General features: G+C 53.3%; 1 protein-coding gene across 2 annotated transcripts in view; it reads right to left on the bottom strand.

Annotated features, from left to right (window-relative positions):
• Positions 1–13,245, bottom strand: part of RPH3A (rabphilin 3A) — a 155,887-nt gene that overhangs the window by 82,046 nt on the left and 60,596 nt on the right. For both annotated transcript variants that reach the window (XM_054594072.1, XM_054594070.1), the window contains exon 3: positions 10,574–10,675. Coding sequence is in view for 1 of the 2 variants with exons in the window: in XM_054594070.1 (XP_054450045.1) it covers positions 10,574–10,580 (7 nt within the window). In the remaining variant the exon portion in view is untranslated. The remainder of the gene's footprint in view (positions 1–10,573; positions 10,676–13,245) is intronic.

The raw sequence follows: 13,245 nt of genomic DNA, 5'->3' as shown, positions 1-13,245 counted from the left end.
TCGGAGTCTCAGAGCTGGGGCCGGCCTTGCGCTGGAACCGGGGAGGGAGGCCTTTTCCGCTCCTGGTGCCAATGCCCCGTCATTAGCTTTCACTTCTTTTTTGCTTCTGCAAAACCTCAGTCTTCAACGGAAGGTTTTATTCACTTTCTCCTCCCCTTTAACTTTACATTCAAGCCTAGGGAAACGTCCCCAGGGATGATACAATAAGAGCTAACAGTTAACGAGCTCTGAGAACATGCTGGTCGCTAATCCAAGTGCTTGGTGTGTTATATAACAGATTCAACAGAATCTATGTAATGGATTCCACAGATGTGGGGGCTACCATGACTACTGTTCCCGTTTTACAGAGGAGGAGACTGAGGCGCAGAGAGGCGCCGCCCCTAGGGGGCGGGAGCGGAGGGGCTGAAGCGCAGGGACTCTGGCTCTGGCGCCCGCACTCTCAAGCACGCCACGTGACGGCCTCGCCAAGCCACGCTGTGACGGTCCCCTGAGGCACCCGCTGTCCCCGCCGGCTTCTGCTTCTCCTCCCTGCACTCCCCGTCCTTGCCCACCCTGCTCCGTAGGGACCGCGCATCCTGGAGGCCGACTGACCGGTGCAGGCTGCGCTGTTGGGCTCCCCTGCCCACTGGGTCCCACCACTGGGACATCAGAGGGTGGGAGGATGGGAGGGCTGGCGTATTTACTCCCATGCCCCCTTCCTGTAGGGCCACCATGGGTTGGCCGAGTCCTCGGGCCAAGTGCCACACAGACGCGGTCAGGGGACTCTCCCCACAGCCCCTCTCTCAAGGCTCAGGAAACCTTTCCCTGCACCTGCCCCCCACACCTACAGGCGGTGCCACTGTCCTGCCGGTTCACGGCCCCAGGGTGCTGCACAGCCTTGGGCAGAACCCCCAAGGCCTGCCGTCGTCTGGGTAGCAGCCCTGTCACGCCGTGCAGCTTTCCTGGGCTGAGCGCGCCTTGGCGACTGCCGGGCCCTGGCTGAGACACCCGCCTAGGACAACCCTCAGACAGTTACTCCACAGACGGCAAGGACCACAGTCACCAAAGGAAAAAGGCTTAGAAAATGGTCATTGGTCTACCAGTATCTCTCCATATATCAAATGGGGACATAGACAAAGCACTACTTCTAGAAATATTTATGGAGTGCCTTCTAGAGAATAGGCATCAGAGTGGGGATACATGTATGGAGGGGACGATCAGGGTCCCTGCCTTCATGGAGGAGCGTAAGCATTAGACTGAGGTTCTGGTCACTTGCAAACTAAGGAGACACAGAAAGGCACGGTCACTGTGGAGAGAGACAATTTCTAACAAGGGGACCTCGTGAAATGAGCGACGCTTGGACCCGAAGGATGAGGGGGGGAATGGCCAGGCTGTGTGCGTGTACCCCCCAGCAAGAAGAGGCCTCCGCCCTGAGTGTGAAACAGATGCAGGCGGCGCTGCCCGCGGCCCTCTGAGCAGGCCGTCCTCCGGGGCTGGAGTGGGGGGCGGCGGGGGCGGGAGGGGGCGGGACCCGTGTCCATTTGCATTGGAACACTTTCCTCAGAGGACAGGAGCAGAGACGAAAGGGAAAGAGGAACCTTTCAAACTCTTTAGACCCAGACCCACAGTAAGATCTACGTTTCACGTCACAATCCCGTTCGTACACCACACGCGTGCGCACACATGTGAACGAAGCAACAGTTTCACAAACGCCACTTACCTTGACCATAAATAATGTTCTCGGATCTGTTCCGCTTTGCTCTATGACGAATTCTCTCCACCGAATTGGTTACACAACATACTAAATAAATCTCACTTCTGGGTATGAAAAATACTGCTGAAAGCCTAACTAGAAGGAAGTATTTTACAGATAGAAAATGAGATAACACATTCTGTTGACGAGCATGTGGGGAAATGAACACTCTCATATACTATTAGTGAGGGCGAGAATTAATGCGCTCCCATTAGCGGGCCATTTGGCAGCTCTTCTCAATATTCTAAATGCATATGCCTTTGACTCCGCAATTCCACTTCCAGGAACTTACAGATTTCTTCACACATGTCCTCAAAGAAAGCTGTAAGGGAATATTCATCGCAGCATTTTTTGTAATAATGTAAGACTGGAAACAACAGAAATGCCCATCAGTAGGAGACGGCTAACGTGAATTATGGGCCATCTGTCCTTATTACTATAGAGAATACTAAGCCACCGTGAGAATAAATGAGGCAGGTTCACACGAACTGAAATGAGATCTAAGACGTGTCATATGTTGGGGAAAAGGGCAATATGCTGATGATTGTTAAGCTGAATGATGCGTATGGAGAGATGTATCTCTACTTCTGCATATGTTTGAATTTTTCCATAGTCTAACAGTTAAAAAGAGAAATGTCCGAACCACGTTGGGTCACCAGTAGTAAGCCACCATGCGTGTTCAAGTCAGCTCGCTTTCACAGGCACGAGCACACGGAAGAGACTGTGAGTAGTGAGCGTCTCTGGAACAGTAACGGATGTGGGGGGAGGTGCCACCCGTACACCCTTCCCTACCCTTCGATGTGTAGCCGCGCAGACCTTGGATCTATGTGTGCACGGAAAATTAAAAGTGAGGTGGAAATAAAACTGGTTTAGACACCTCAATGAGGATGAACACCATTCTATCTGAAATCAAAAGACTCCAAATTACACCGGAAAACAACCAACCAACCAATTCACGAAGAAGAGCGTGCTCCTAGCTTTGACCTCCACCCTCAAGTTCAACCACGCCATTACCTTTGGGGGCTTTCGGGGCAACCAAGTGAAAAACGGAATTGTGTTCAATGATATCTGCCTCTCCAATAGCCGTTTCTTTGAACTGACACGGAACAAAGGCCAGGCCACGGGGGGCGCCAGTTATTCCGGGGTTCTGCTGGCGACGATCTAAAGTTTCGCTGGTTCAGCTTCCTCGCTGTAAGAATGACAGAACGATGACGGAGCCATTGCGTTCTCAGCGCCTGCCTGACAGGGAGGCCTGAACAAGGAGGTTCATTACAACACAGATGGTAACGGGGGAAAACTGAAGCCAGCCTAAACGTTTAGCAATAAGGAAATGGCTAAAAAAGTAATGGTACATCTGTTACAAAATACTGTTACGGACGGACCGTCCCCCGCCCCCCGCCAAATTCATATGTTGAGGCCCTAACCCCCAATGCGATGGTGTTTAGAGGTGGGGTCTTTGACCAGTAATTAGGCTGAGATGAGGCCATGAGGGTGGGGCCCCCATGACGCGAGTAGCTGGGAGTAGCTGGGAGTAGAGGGAGAAGCCAGAGCATGACCGTGTTCTCTCTCCCTCGCCCCCTCTCTCTCCGCCGTGTGAGGGCCCAGCCGACAGGCAGCTGTGTGCAAGGAAGAAGCCCTCCCCAGGAGCTGGATCACTTAGCACCTTGATCTGGGACTTCCCAGCCTCCAGAACTGCGAGAAGGAAATGTCTGTTGGTTAGGCTGCCCTGTCTGCGGTGTTTCGCTAAGGCAGTGCAAGCTGACTCAAAGGAAGACCGCACAGCTCTTCAGAAACAGAAGAGATGCTCATTGCCAACGGGAAAAGAATTCCAAGTCCTCACACTGGGTGGAAAGAGCAGGTTGTGGCTACAGTATTCCAGTTCTGTACATTTTTGTGAAACGCATTCGTGTAACAACATGGTGTATTAATATATAGAACATGATCTGGAAATAGAAATTCTAACCAATGACTGGACGTGTCAGGAGCGTGGGAGAGTCGTGGCAAAGGGGATGTTAGCTTTGTTTGCACATCTCAATTTTTTATGAAAATATATTTCTGTATTACTTATGTAGTTAAAAACTGTTTCAGAGCATACCCCCTCCGAAGGGGGCAGGAAGGCGAGCCGGGTCTCAGGCCATGCAGCGAGTTAACTTCAGAACTATTTCCAGAACCCAAATTCTAAAGTCTGCCTGTTAATCTGAGAGTTCCCTCCCACTGCCACTTAGTTCACCATCTTAATTTCGAAGCCAACAAAAATTACATTTCCCTGCTCAAGAGCCAAGAAGGAGGACTTAAGAGTCCCACCAGACACCACCAAGGAGATAATGTTTTTATGCATGAAATGTAACATGGTTAGGTCTCAACAAGTTTGGCTGAGACAATTAATTTCAAAGCCTTCCAACTGACGGCAATACAGAAATTAGCTTCCCCCTCAGCTTAGGAAACTAATTTCATTACAGTGAGGAATTCAGTCGGCGGGGCGGCGGGCGGCGTGGGGGGGGGGGGGGCGGGTTCTGATGCCTTTCAAAAAAGAAGCTTCACTTCAAAAATGAGATGGAACTATTACCTAGAGCACCTTCGTAATGAGACTGCGAGGACAGTGATTACTGTGACACCCGCCCCCAGGAGGGGGAGCTGGCAGGAAGAGCGAGCCTCAGAGAAACGTCAGGTTGAAATCCACAAGACAATTCGCGAGGGGAAAATACAAAGATTAAGAGTCTCAGAAACCTGATTCTCAGTTGCTTGTATATGAAGAGCTAACATTCATTTATTCAGACCAAAAACATTGAATACTGACTGTCCTGGGCCCTGGGGACAGAGCAGTAAACAAGACACACAAAACTTTTGCCCCTGGAGCTGGCGATGAACGCACACTCTGCGAGAACCTGCGCAGGCAGACAGGGAGCACCAGGTAGGAGGTCTCTACCGTGAGCACGCGAGCGGTTGGGAGGGGCTCGCCGACAAGGGCGTGTTAGCAAAGGCCAGAAGGAGGCAGAAGAGCAAGCCCAGCAAGTATCGCAGGAAAGTCTGCCAGGAAGAAGGAACAGCAAGTGCAAAGGTCCTGAGGCAAGAACGTAGCTGGCATGTGTTTAGGGGGCAGCAAACAGCCAATGTGCCTGGAGCAGAGAGAACAAGGGAAGGGTCCCAGGAGATGAGATGAGACAGGACGCCAGGAGCGGGACGGGTGGCACTCTGCAGGCCGCTGTAAATATTTGGCTTTTTTGCGGGGGGTACAGGGGCCACAGAAGGCGTGAGAGAGCAGCAGGTGCAAACCCACGCACCTTCCACCGCTCTGACAGGGAGGAGCAAGGGCAGAAGTAGGGGAATCAGTGAGGAGGCCACGGCCACAGCCCGGCAGACAGATGGGTCGCTGAGCGCTTACTGTGAGCCAGGGACTTCACAAACCCTATCTTTTATTTTCATTTGTTTTCATTGAACTCTCATCCACCCGCTTCAAGTTCACCATGTTGGAGTGGACGATTCTGTTGTTTTTAACACACGCGCAAGGTTGTGCCACCATCACCCTATCTCGTTCCTGAGCGTTGTCATCCCCCCAAAGAGACGCCCTGTGCCCAGCAGCAGTCACTCCCCATCGCCCCCTGCCCTCCGCCCTCCGCCCTCCGCCCCCGGCAACCACTGACGCACTTTCCGTCTGGTCTCTGTGGAGTCGCCTGCTGCGGACGGACGTGCCATGTAAATAGGATCAGACACTCTGGCCCTGCCTCCCTGGCTTTTCTCACTCTGCCTCATGTTTTCAAGGTCCCCCTGCGCTGTCGCGCGTTACCAGTCCATCATCCGGGCTCGTGGCTGAGGGATATTATGGCATCTTATCATAGCCCCACAAGCAGCCCTATGAGGCAGAGGCTACCATGGCTAAGACTCGCGTTCTGATGCAGGAACTGCAGCGCAGAGAAGTCAAGGGACTCGCCAAGGACAATTACTTGTCACGGCTTGCCTGGCACTGAAGTGAGATGCCAACCCTGGCCCACGTGACCGCTCTCTTAACTGCCTTGCTAAATGGTGGCATCAAAGGGGACCTTGGCAAGGCCAGTCACTGAACTTGGGGAAACGGAGGCTCTGGTTTCAGGCAGAGTCGGGCAATTGGTGACTGAGACTCAGACGTCCAGACACCCTGTCCAGTCAGGCTCCGCTCTAGCATCTCCTTGCTGCACCGGCAGGTCCCTCTCGTTCCAGGCAGCGTCAGGTAAGAGTGGGCCGTGGCGACAGCGGGCCTGGCTGAGGGTGGGATCAAGGAGATGGAAAACGCGGCGGGGGCAGGGGGTGTTGCCTTCCCCCATGGCTGAACTCAACAAACATCCACTCAGCTCAGCAAATGTTGACTGAGCACCTAGACTCTGTGTAAATACAAGGCTCGATAAGACATGGTCCCTGTCCTTCAAAAGTCCACAGGGCAGGTGGGGAAACCCTAGCCCCGTATTCTCTCCAAAAGGCCACGGGGTCGACCCCGCCTCTGCCACCTTTGCATCCACTAGGGACCTGCCCAGGGCCGGGCGCACAGCCCTCTTCCGCAGATGTTTGTGGAAGACCATCTCTGAACTTGCGATGTCACCCGTTCCCCTGAGCTCTCTCTTAGCAACCCTGCCCTTCCCACAACCGCCCTTTGAATGGGCGTTTCGTGTGCTAGGCAGTCCCCCAGCCACACCTGTACCAGTCAGGTTTCTGGGGCTGCGGATATGAAAGTGGACTCTAGAGACCAAGCTCTCTGGCTTAGGGGAGATGCAGCGATCAGGGCCCCATCCCGATCAGCTTGGGTTCCTTTACCGCCGCCCTGCACGCTGCTGCCTCGGGGTGACAGGGAAAGGCTGCAGGGTCTGGGAATTCCCTGAAGCTGTGATTGACGGGTGTGGGGGTGGAACAACTTCAACTTCTCGCCCCCTTCGGGGGACAGCTGCGAGATGTGACAACACAGTCTCCAGGGCCGCCCCGCCGGATTAAGCCAAGATTATCGTCCTTGGCACCGCGCCCCACACGGCCTCTCTGCCTTCCCTCGCAGGCTCTGCTTCTGTTGTCAGCGCCCCCCAGGAACACTTCCTAAGGAACCTTTTCACATGAGTCCTGTCTGAGGCTGTGCTCCTGCGAGCCAGCCCACGCCAGGAGGCGAGCCACAGCCATGTAACACTCGTTTACATGAGCTCGCTGTCACATGTAACACTCGCTGTCAGTACCGTTTACTGAGCGCGTGCTAAGTGCCGGGCAGCCCTCACCAGCCCTTCGCACACACGCGCTTGTTACGTCTCCACGCTGCTGAGGCAGGTGCTGAGCTCAGGCTCCGCTTGCATGTGAAGGAAGTGAACCACAGGGAGTCACGGCTGCGCAGTCAGGAAGCGGCAGAGCTAAATTTGAACCCAGGCAATCTGGTCCCGAGCCTGAGTCTGCGACCAGATGCTGCCTTCTGTGTGGGCGTGGGGAACACGGCTGGCATTTGGGGAGGCCACACTGGGCCAGGTGCAAGGGGAGAGGTGGCAACTATCTATAGAGAGAAGAATGGAGCCGAGACCAGCACTGGGGGAAGCCCAAGACGCCCGTTCACGGGGAGGGGCCCACGAAGGCTTGACGAGTGTTTATTTGCAACGAGGTCCAGCCACAGGTCTTGCCATTAAGTTCTGAAAGGTTTCCTGGATTCCACGAAACACCCTTTGTCTTCATATGAGCTAATGTGAATGGCCCCCTTATCCTTGGAACAAAATGAATTCTGGCACGTGCCCGGCACTGTGGGCACTAAGAGGAGGCGCGGTCTCAGCCCTGCAGGGCCTATGGGCAGCTTCGGTGTGATGAGCTCAGACCGAACTGCTGCAGACCGTGCTTACAGAGGGTTTACACGGTGGGTGCCTCGCACGCATCCGCGAGAGGCATGCTGTTGTCGGCTCCATGGCCACAGCCGGGGAAATGAGGGCTCAGCGACATTAAGTGCCTCACACGGGTGACAGTGTCATGAGTGATGGAGCCAGCATGCAAGCTCAGGTGTGACAGGCTCCACGGGCCCCAGTCAGAGGCACAGAGCTTCCCTGCATTGCTTCTTTATGCCGCTCGGTGGGGCTCCGTGGGGAGCTGTGTGTGGGCTTTGCCTGCCTGCTTCTCTCCTTGCTGTGGGCACAAGCATCTCACAGGGCGCCCGAACGTCTCACAGCTAAACTTTAGGAAAGCCGGCATTTCTTCCAAAAAACTGGAATGGGGGGCATAAAATCGTATCATCACCCCCACCCCGCTACCACTTCCAGGCGAATCTCTTCTGACTCTCCACAGATAAGCCCCTCCCTGAGCTGGCGGGACCCTGCAGATAAGCCGCGGGGTGTCTGATGGATGGGGAGCTTTCAGAGAACGCAGAGCCTTCGGAAAATGGGTGACCTCCCTCTCTCAAGCCCCAGCTGGAAAAATTCCTCTCCGAGCAAACCAAAGTCCCTTTGTGGATCAGAAAGTTCTGTAGACAAGCATGTCCCTGACAGTCTGACAGTTTCAAATGAAACAGGTTGGTATCAGCCAGACACCGACGAGGAAAACAGACACCGCTCTAAGTATTTCAGATGAAATTTAATGCGGGAGATGGGTCCTGCGGGGTGATGGGAAAAGGCTAGAGGCCAAGAAGGAATGGCGTGACCACCCAGAGGCCGGCCACGGTGAAAAGTCACACGCTGTGGCTCTGGCTAGACAGAGGGAGGGTGGGGAACTGCCAGCACCCAGGAGCCAAGGCTGGAAGGCAAGAGCTGGAGCTATAGAGGAGGGAGAGCTTTGCAGAAGAGGCCTCTCAAGGCAGAGAGAGGTAGGAAGCAGCACCCCAGGTTCTCCCTTCCTCCTGCCTGCCAGTACCCCACCAAGGTCTCCCACTGGCTGCTCCCAGATGCTTGGGAACCCAAGAAATCAGCCTAAAGCGCTCCTCCACGATCACACAGCAGGGGAGCGGTGCCGTGGACCTAAGGGCAAGCCGGCCCAGGACCGCCACGCCTAGCTTCATTCATTCATTCATTCCTTCATTCCTTCGTCCGCTCACTCAGTATATAACTGTATGAATTGTGGGCTGTGAGCAGGAGACGTAACCCATGATGCACTTTGCTGAGATGACATTCAACTTTCATCGTGAGGAATGAGAAGGTCTGCCGTGTGTGAGGGGCATCTGCCCAGTACCCAGCATTCCTTGGGAAACAACCTTTATCCATACCCAGTCTCATGGTTTCCCAAGGAATGGACACGTGACCCGAGTCTGGCCGATCAGGTCATTCCACCCTCCTGACCGCAGCAATTGGGTCGAGGATGGACACATGACTGAAACTGACCCAGGGAAAGGCAATCCTAGTTCTGGCCAGCGAGCCCAGCTGCATAGAGCATCGTCTTGATGTCCCAAGGTTGCAGGTTCGATCCCCGGTCAGGGCACATGCAAGAAGCAACCAATGGATGCGTAAACAAGTGACCAACAAATCAATGTTTCTCTCTGCCCCCCTTCCTCTTTCTAAAAAAAAAATAAATAAATAAAAAATCAATTTTAAAAATGTAAAAGAAAAGAAAGGCAACCCTAGACTGACTCTCGGGGGACACTTAAACAGAAAGGAGCTCTCTTTATACTGGTGGTGTTGTGGTGGGCAGGGCTCAGTCTAAGCTGTTGATGGCCGTCTTGCTGCTGGAAGAATGAATGTTCTAAAGAATGAAGCCAACACAAAGGCAAATGGATTAGAGAGAAAGTCCTGATCATATCACTTGAGGCCCTGGATCCAGCCATACCTGAGGCCAATCATATTAGAAGCTTCAGTTATTTGAACAAATCATCACTTTTATTTTATTATTATCATATTTTTTTTTTTTTTTTGCTTCAGCCACTTCATGTTGAATTTCTGCCACTTGCAATTAAAAAGGCCTGGGCTGGCAGGATGAGGGAAGGCAGAGGAAGTGGGGTTTGCAAGGAGGGGCATGAAAGAGGGTGGTACAGCCAAGGAACCACCATGAGTCTGCCACGCCCGGAGTGAGGTGTGGACTCCCCGACCGCTTACACAGAGCATGGAACGTCACATGCAGGCTAGGTGTGTGCATGCCTCTCCCATCAGCTAGTGAGCTGGTTGGGGTCACAAGCCCTTGTGTATCCACAGAGCCTCGGTTGGTGCCTCGCCGAAATCAAAGTAGATCCTCAATAGCTATCGGAACGTTGCATTGATTGGACTTGTTAATTATAACTTCACAAGTTTATAACTTTTTAAAACAACTTTCATGAAGGCTGGTGTAGCTCACTGTGATTAGTATTCTCCTGCCATTTCTAGCATAGTGCTAAACACAGATTTAATTTAATTTAGCTTAATTTAATTTGACATCAGTTGTTGAATGCTTACTGCATGCCAGGTACTGCAACATGCGCTTCCCATAGTTTGCTGTATTTATCTCCCCTAAACCTGCAAGGTAGCTATGAACCCCATTTTACAAATGAGGGCACCTGAGGCGCAGGGAGCCTATTTAACTTGCCCAAGGTCACACAGCTAGCAAGCCGTCGGGCTGGAATTTAAGCCCAGCCTCTGGAACAGCAATTCGGACTGACTGACCACCACGATGGTAAAATGTAGTGGTCAGTGGGGAGGCTGGGCGAGTGCCTGCACTTAACATCTGAAAACATGTGCGGCTCTGGGTGCCCCGTTTCACCTTGTTAACCAAGGCGTCTCAGCTCAGAGCCGCTTCAGGGGGGTTGCCGAAGCCCGAGCTAGGCTGCAGGGGCTGCTGTGCCGTGAGCATCCACGCCGCCCGGACACGGGCCAGCTGGTCCCGCCCGACGTGACTCAGCACCTGGAAACGTGCTTCTTTAAATAGATCCTGCGCTCCGCTGGTTCTCAGAGCTGATCAATGACTTACCTGTCATCGGAGGGAGGTACCCTGGGGCTTGCTGAGCCGCTGTGCTGAACAGGAGCAGAGGGACACAGTGAGCACTGGAGGAGGGGTTTGGTGGCTGCGACCCTGCGGGAGAATTAAGAGAATGTTCAAGGGAGACATCACCGAGCTGCAAGAGGTCTGTGTCCACCTATCCCCCAGACAGGCCATGGGGTTCAGTGCCATGACTCTTCTGTTCCCAACGTCTCCCTAGGTTCATGGAGGAACCTTGAACAGGTGAACCTACGTTCAAATCCCAGCTTTGTCACCGAAGGACTGCGTGACCTTGGACAAGTCCTTGGCTTGCCTATCCTACTATCCATCAGGTGACATTCTCTAATTACAAAGGCTCGGCAGGACGCAGGAGACAGCCTGACTGTTCTCAGTGGAGGATCAGCCGAATGACTTATGGCCCATCCGTGCCATGTAGCAAATGCTACTCAGATGACAGTTGACATGCGCTGAGATGAAACCCTCTCTGAGCAGGACAATGAGCATTTTAAGCAGTGTCCTACATAGACCTCTTCGCCAGCATTGTCACAGAGGAACTCGGAAAGAACACACACACGCATCCTGGAACCACAGGAGTGCTGGTTCAGAGCTGAGCAGAACCAGCTTGAAAGCCCAGCTCCATTGTTCACTGACATAAACATCCAAAGTCTCAGCTCCATGATTCTTCCTGGAGGTGAAAAATGCTTTATTTAAGTTGAAAACATCACAATGAAAATCACTCTGTATGTTTGACACTGAAAAAAAAAAAATCCTGGGCACCAGACAGGCAGACGAGGGATGAAAATGAGCGCATGAGTGACTCTCACGAAGCGCCTTTCTCAGCCTCCTTGCCCCCTTTCCTTTCTTCCCCCAAGGAAAACGTTCGCAGGGCAGTGTCTAATGCCTTCACTGATAAAGTGGCTTCTCCTTAGAGCCACGGTGAGAGGTTTGTCTCTTTCAGCCTTCCCAGAAGAAATAGGTCCAGACCCACCAGCAAACTCTAACAAAACATTTAGGTAAACAGCTTCCTTGCCCCCCTCCGTACCTGGCCCTCCTACTTCTCCCCAAAATCCCCAAGTGCAGAGGGTTCATTCCTAAGCAGATCACCCTCAAGCCCCAGAATTGAGTCTAGATGAACTTGCACTTTGGCTTGGAAATTCCTCTTCAAGAAGGATTCTAAAATCCAAAGCACATTTTAATGAAAGCCCTTCCCCCCACAGCACTGGGCGAGGCTGAGTCCCTGTCCCATCGGCCATGGAGGGATGGAGCATGGGAGGATGGAGCAGCGCGACTGTGTTCCTAGCTTCACTCCACCAGGGACATGTCATGAACGTCAAGTTCAGGGCTCCTCTCACCCCTGTTGGGCTGTACAGAGGATCAGCCGGACCTCAGTCCCTCAGGAAGTGTAGGAACCGGAAGGAACCCCAGACAGTCAGCCAGTCGGCCTGGCTGTAGGATTTTGAAAGTCATTTGACTGCAGGTGCAACCTCCGTTGTACATCCCCTTTGATGGGACCCAACACCCACCCTGCCTCTATCCCGGACCCAGGGAACTAACGCACGTGGAAGTGGTCTGCAAACAGCAGCACCCCACGGAAAGCATACAAATACGAGGGGTAGCCTTCCGGTTGCGCCCAGGCAGCGTGAAAGCTCGGGCTGCTGCCGACAGGAGCTCAGTATTATCCTTGCCCTACTCGGATGTGCCAAGCCCTGGATTTGGAGTTTCACTGATCAACTTCCCAGGAGGGAGAAGGTAGAATCCTGGCAGGAAAAAAACCTAGGCACTTTGGGCACCTGGACCCCTGTGTTGGTGAAATTGGATCTCTGCATCCCATAAATCACTTTCAAACTCCTGTAAGATTCTGGCGGCGCTGCAACCTGAGGTTGGAAAGATGCATAGCGTCGATGTTATTATTCTTGCCCACCCCACGCTGGCTCCTAAGGGGGAAATAGGTGTTGACCAGGCAGGCTGATCATTTGAATGCTTCAAAAAATGATTTATTTTTGCCATTTCCCCAGCGGTCTCTTTTCTTCCTGTTGGCAGTATAAGTTTTGCTCCGAATGACATCAAGGGAATGAGAAAGTCACCTGTAATTCTTGTTGTCAGATCTGAGATTGTCACAACAGATCACTCTTCCAGGGCTGGAAATGTCTAGAAGGGGCCCGAGGGAGGGCTCGCTGCCAGCACTCCTTTCTCTGGCTCACTCTCCTGCCCCTGGACCCCGGGGGTGGTCACCACTGTCACAGCCAGACCACCAGCCCCGAGGGAGTCAGAGGGATCGCGCCAGGGCATTGGAGGAAAACGAATCCAGGCTCAGGAAGCCTCATAAGCGACCAGCTGCCTGGGGCATGTCAGGGCTGGGGTCAGGTGCAGCGTTCAGAGTGCCTCCGACCCCAGGGCTCGCCTGAAAGGCCTGCCAGCAGCGCAGGCCCCAGCCCCAACCCCACCCCGTCGATCTCCAAGGCAGGGCCCGACAGGACCTTTTTAACAGCAGTCAAGTCATTGGACTGGTCCGGCAATTTTGGGGAAAATGATCCAGCAGAAAAGACCTAGTAGGAAGCTGGCAACAGACGGCGCAGGTCAGCTGTCCCACCCCCACACACTCCCAGGGAGCTCTGTCCCTGCTGTTCTGGGGGTTCAGTTCTGTAGCCCCGAGTGTTGCTGGC

This window comes from Pteronotus mesoamericanus, unplaced genomic scaffold, assembly GCF_021234165.1.
Source record: "Pteronotus mesoamericanus isolate MK-2021 breed Mesoamerican mustached bat unplaced genomic scaffold, CSHL_Meso_final scaffold_507, whole genome shotgun sequence".
NCBI lineage: Eukaryota > Metazoa > Chordata > Mammalia > Chiroptera > Mormoopidae > Pteronotus > Pteronotus mesoamericanus.
Note: the sequence above shows the minus strand (reverse complement) of the source record. Positions and strands in the feature narration are given on the sequence as shown.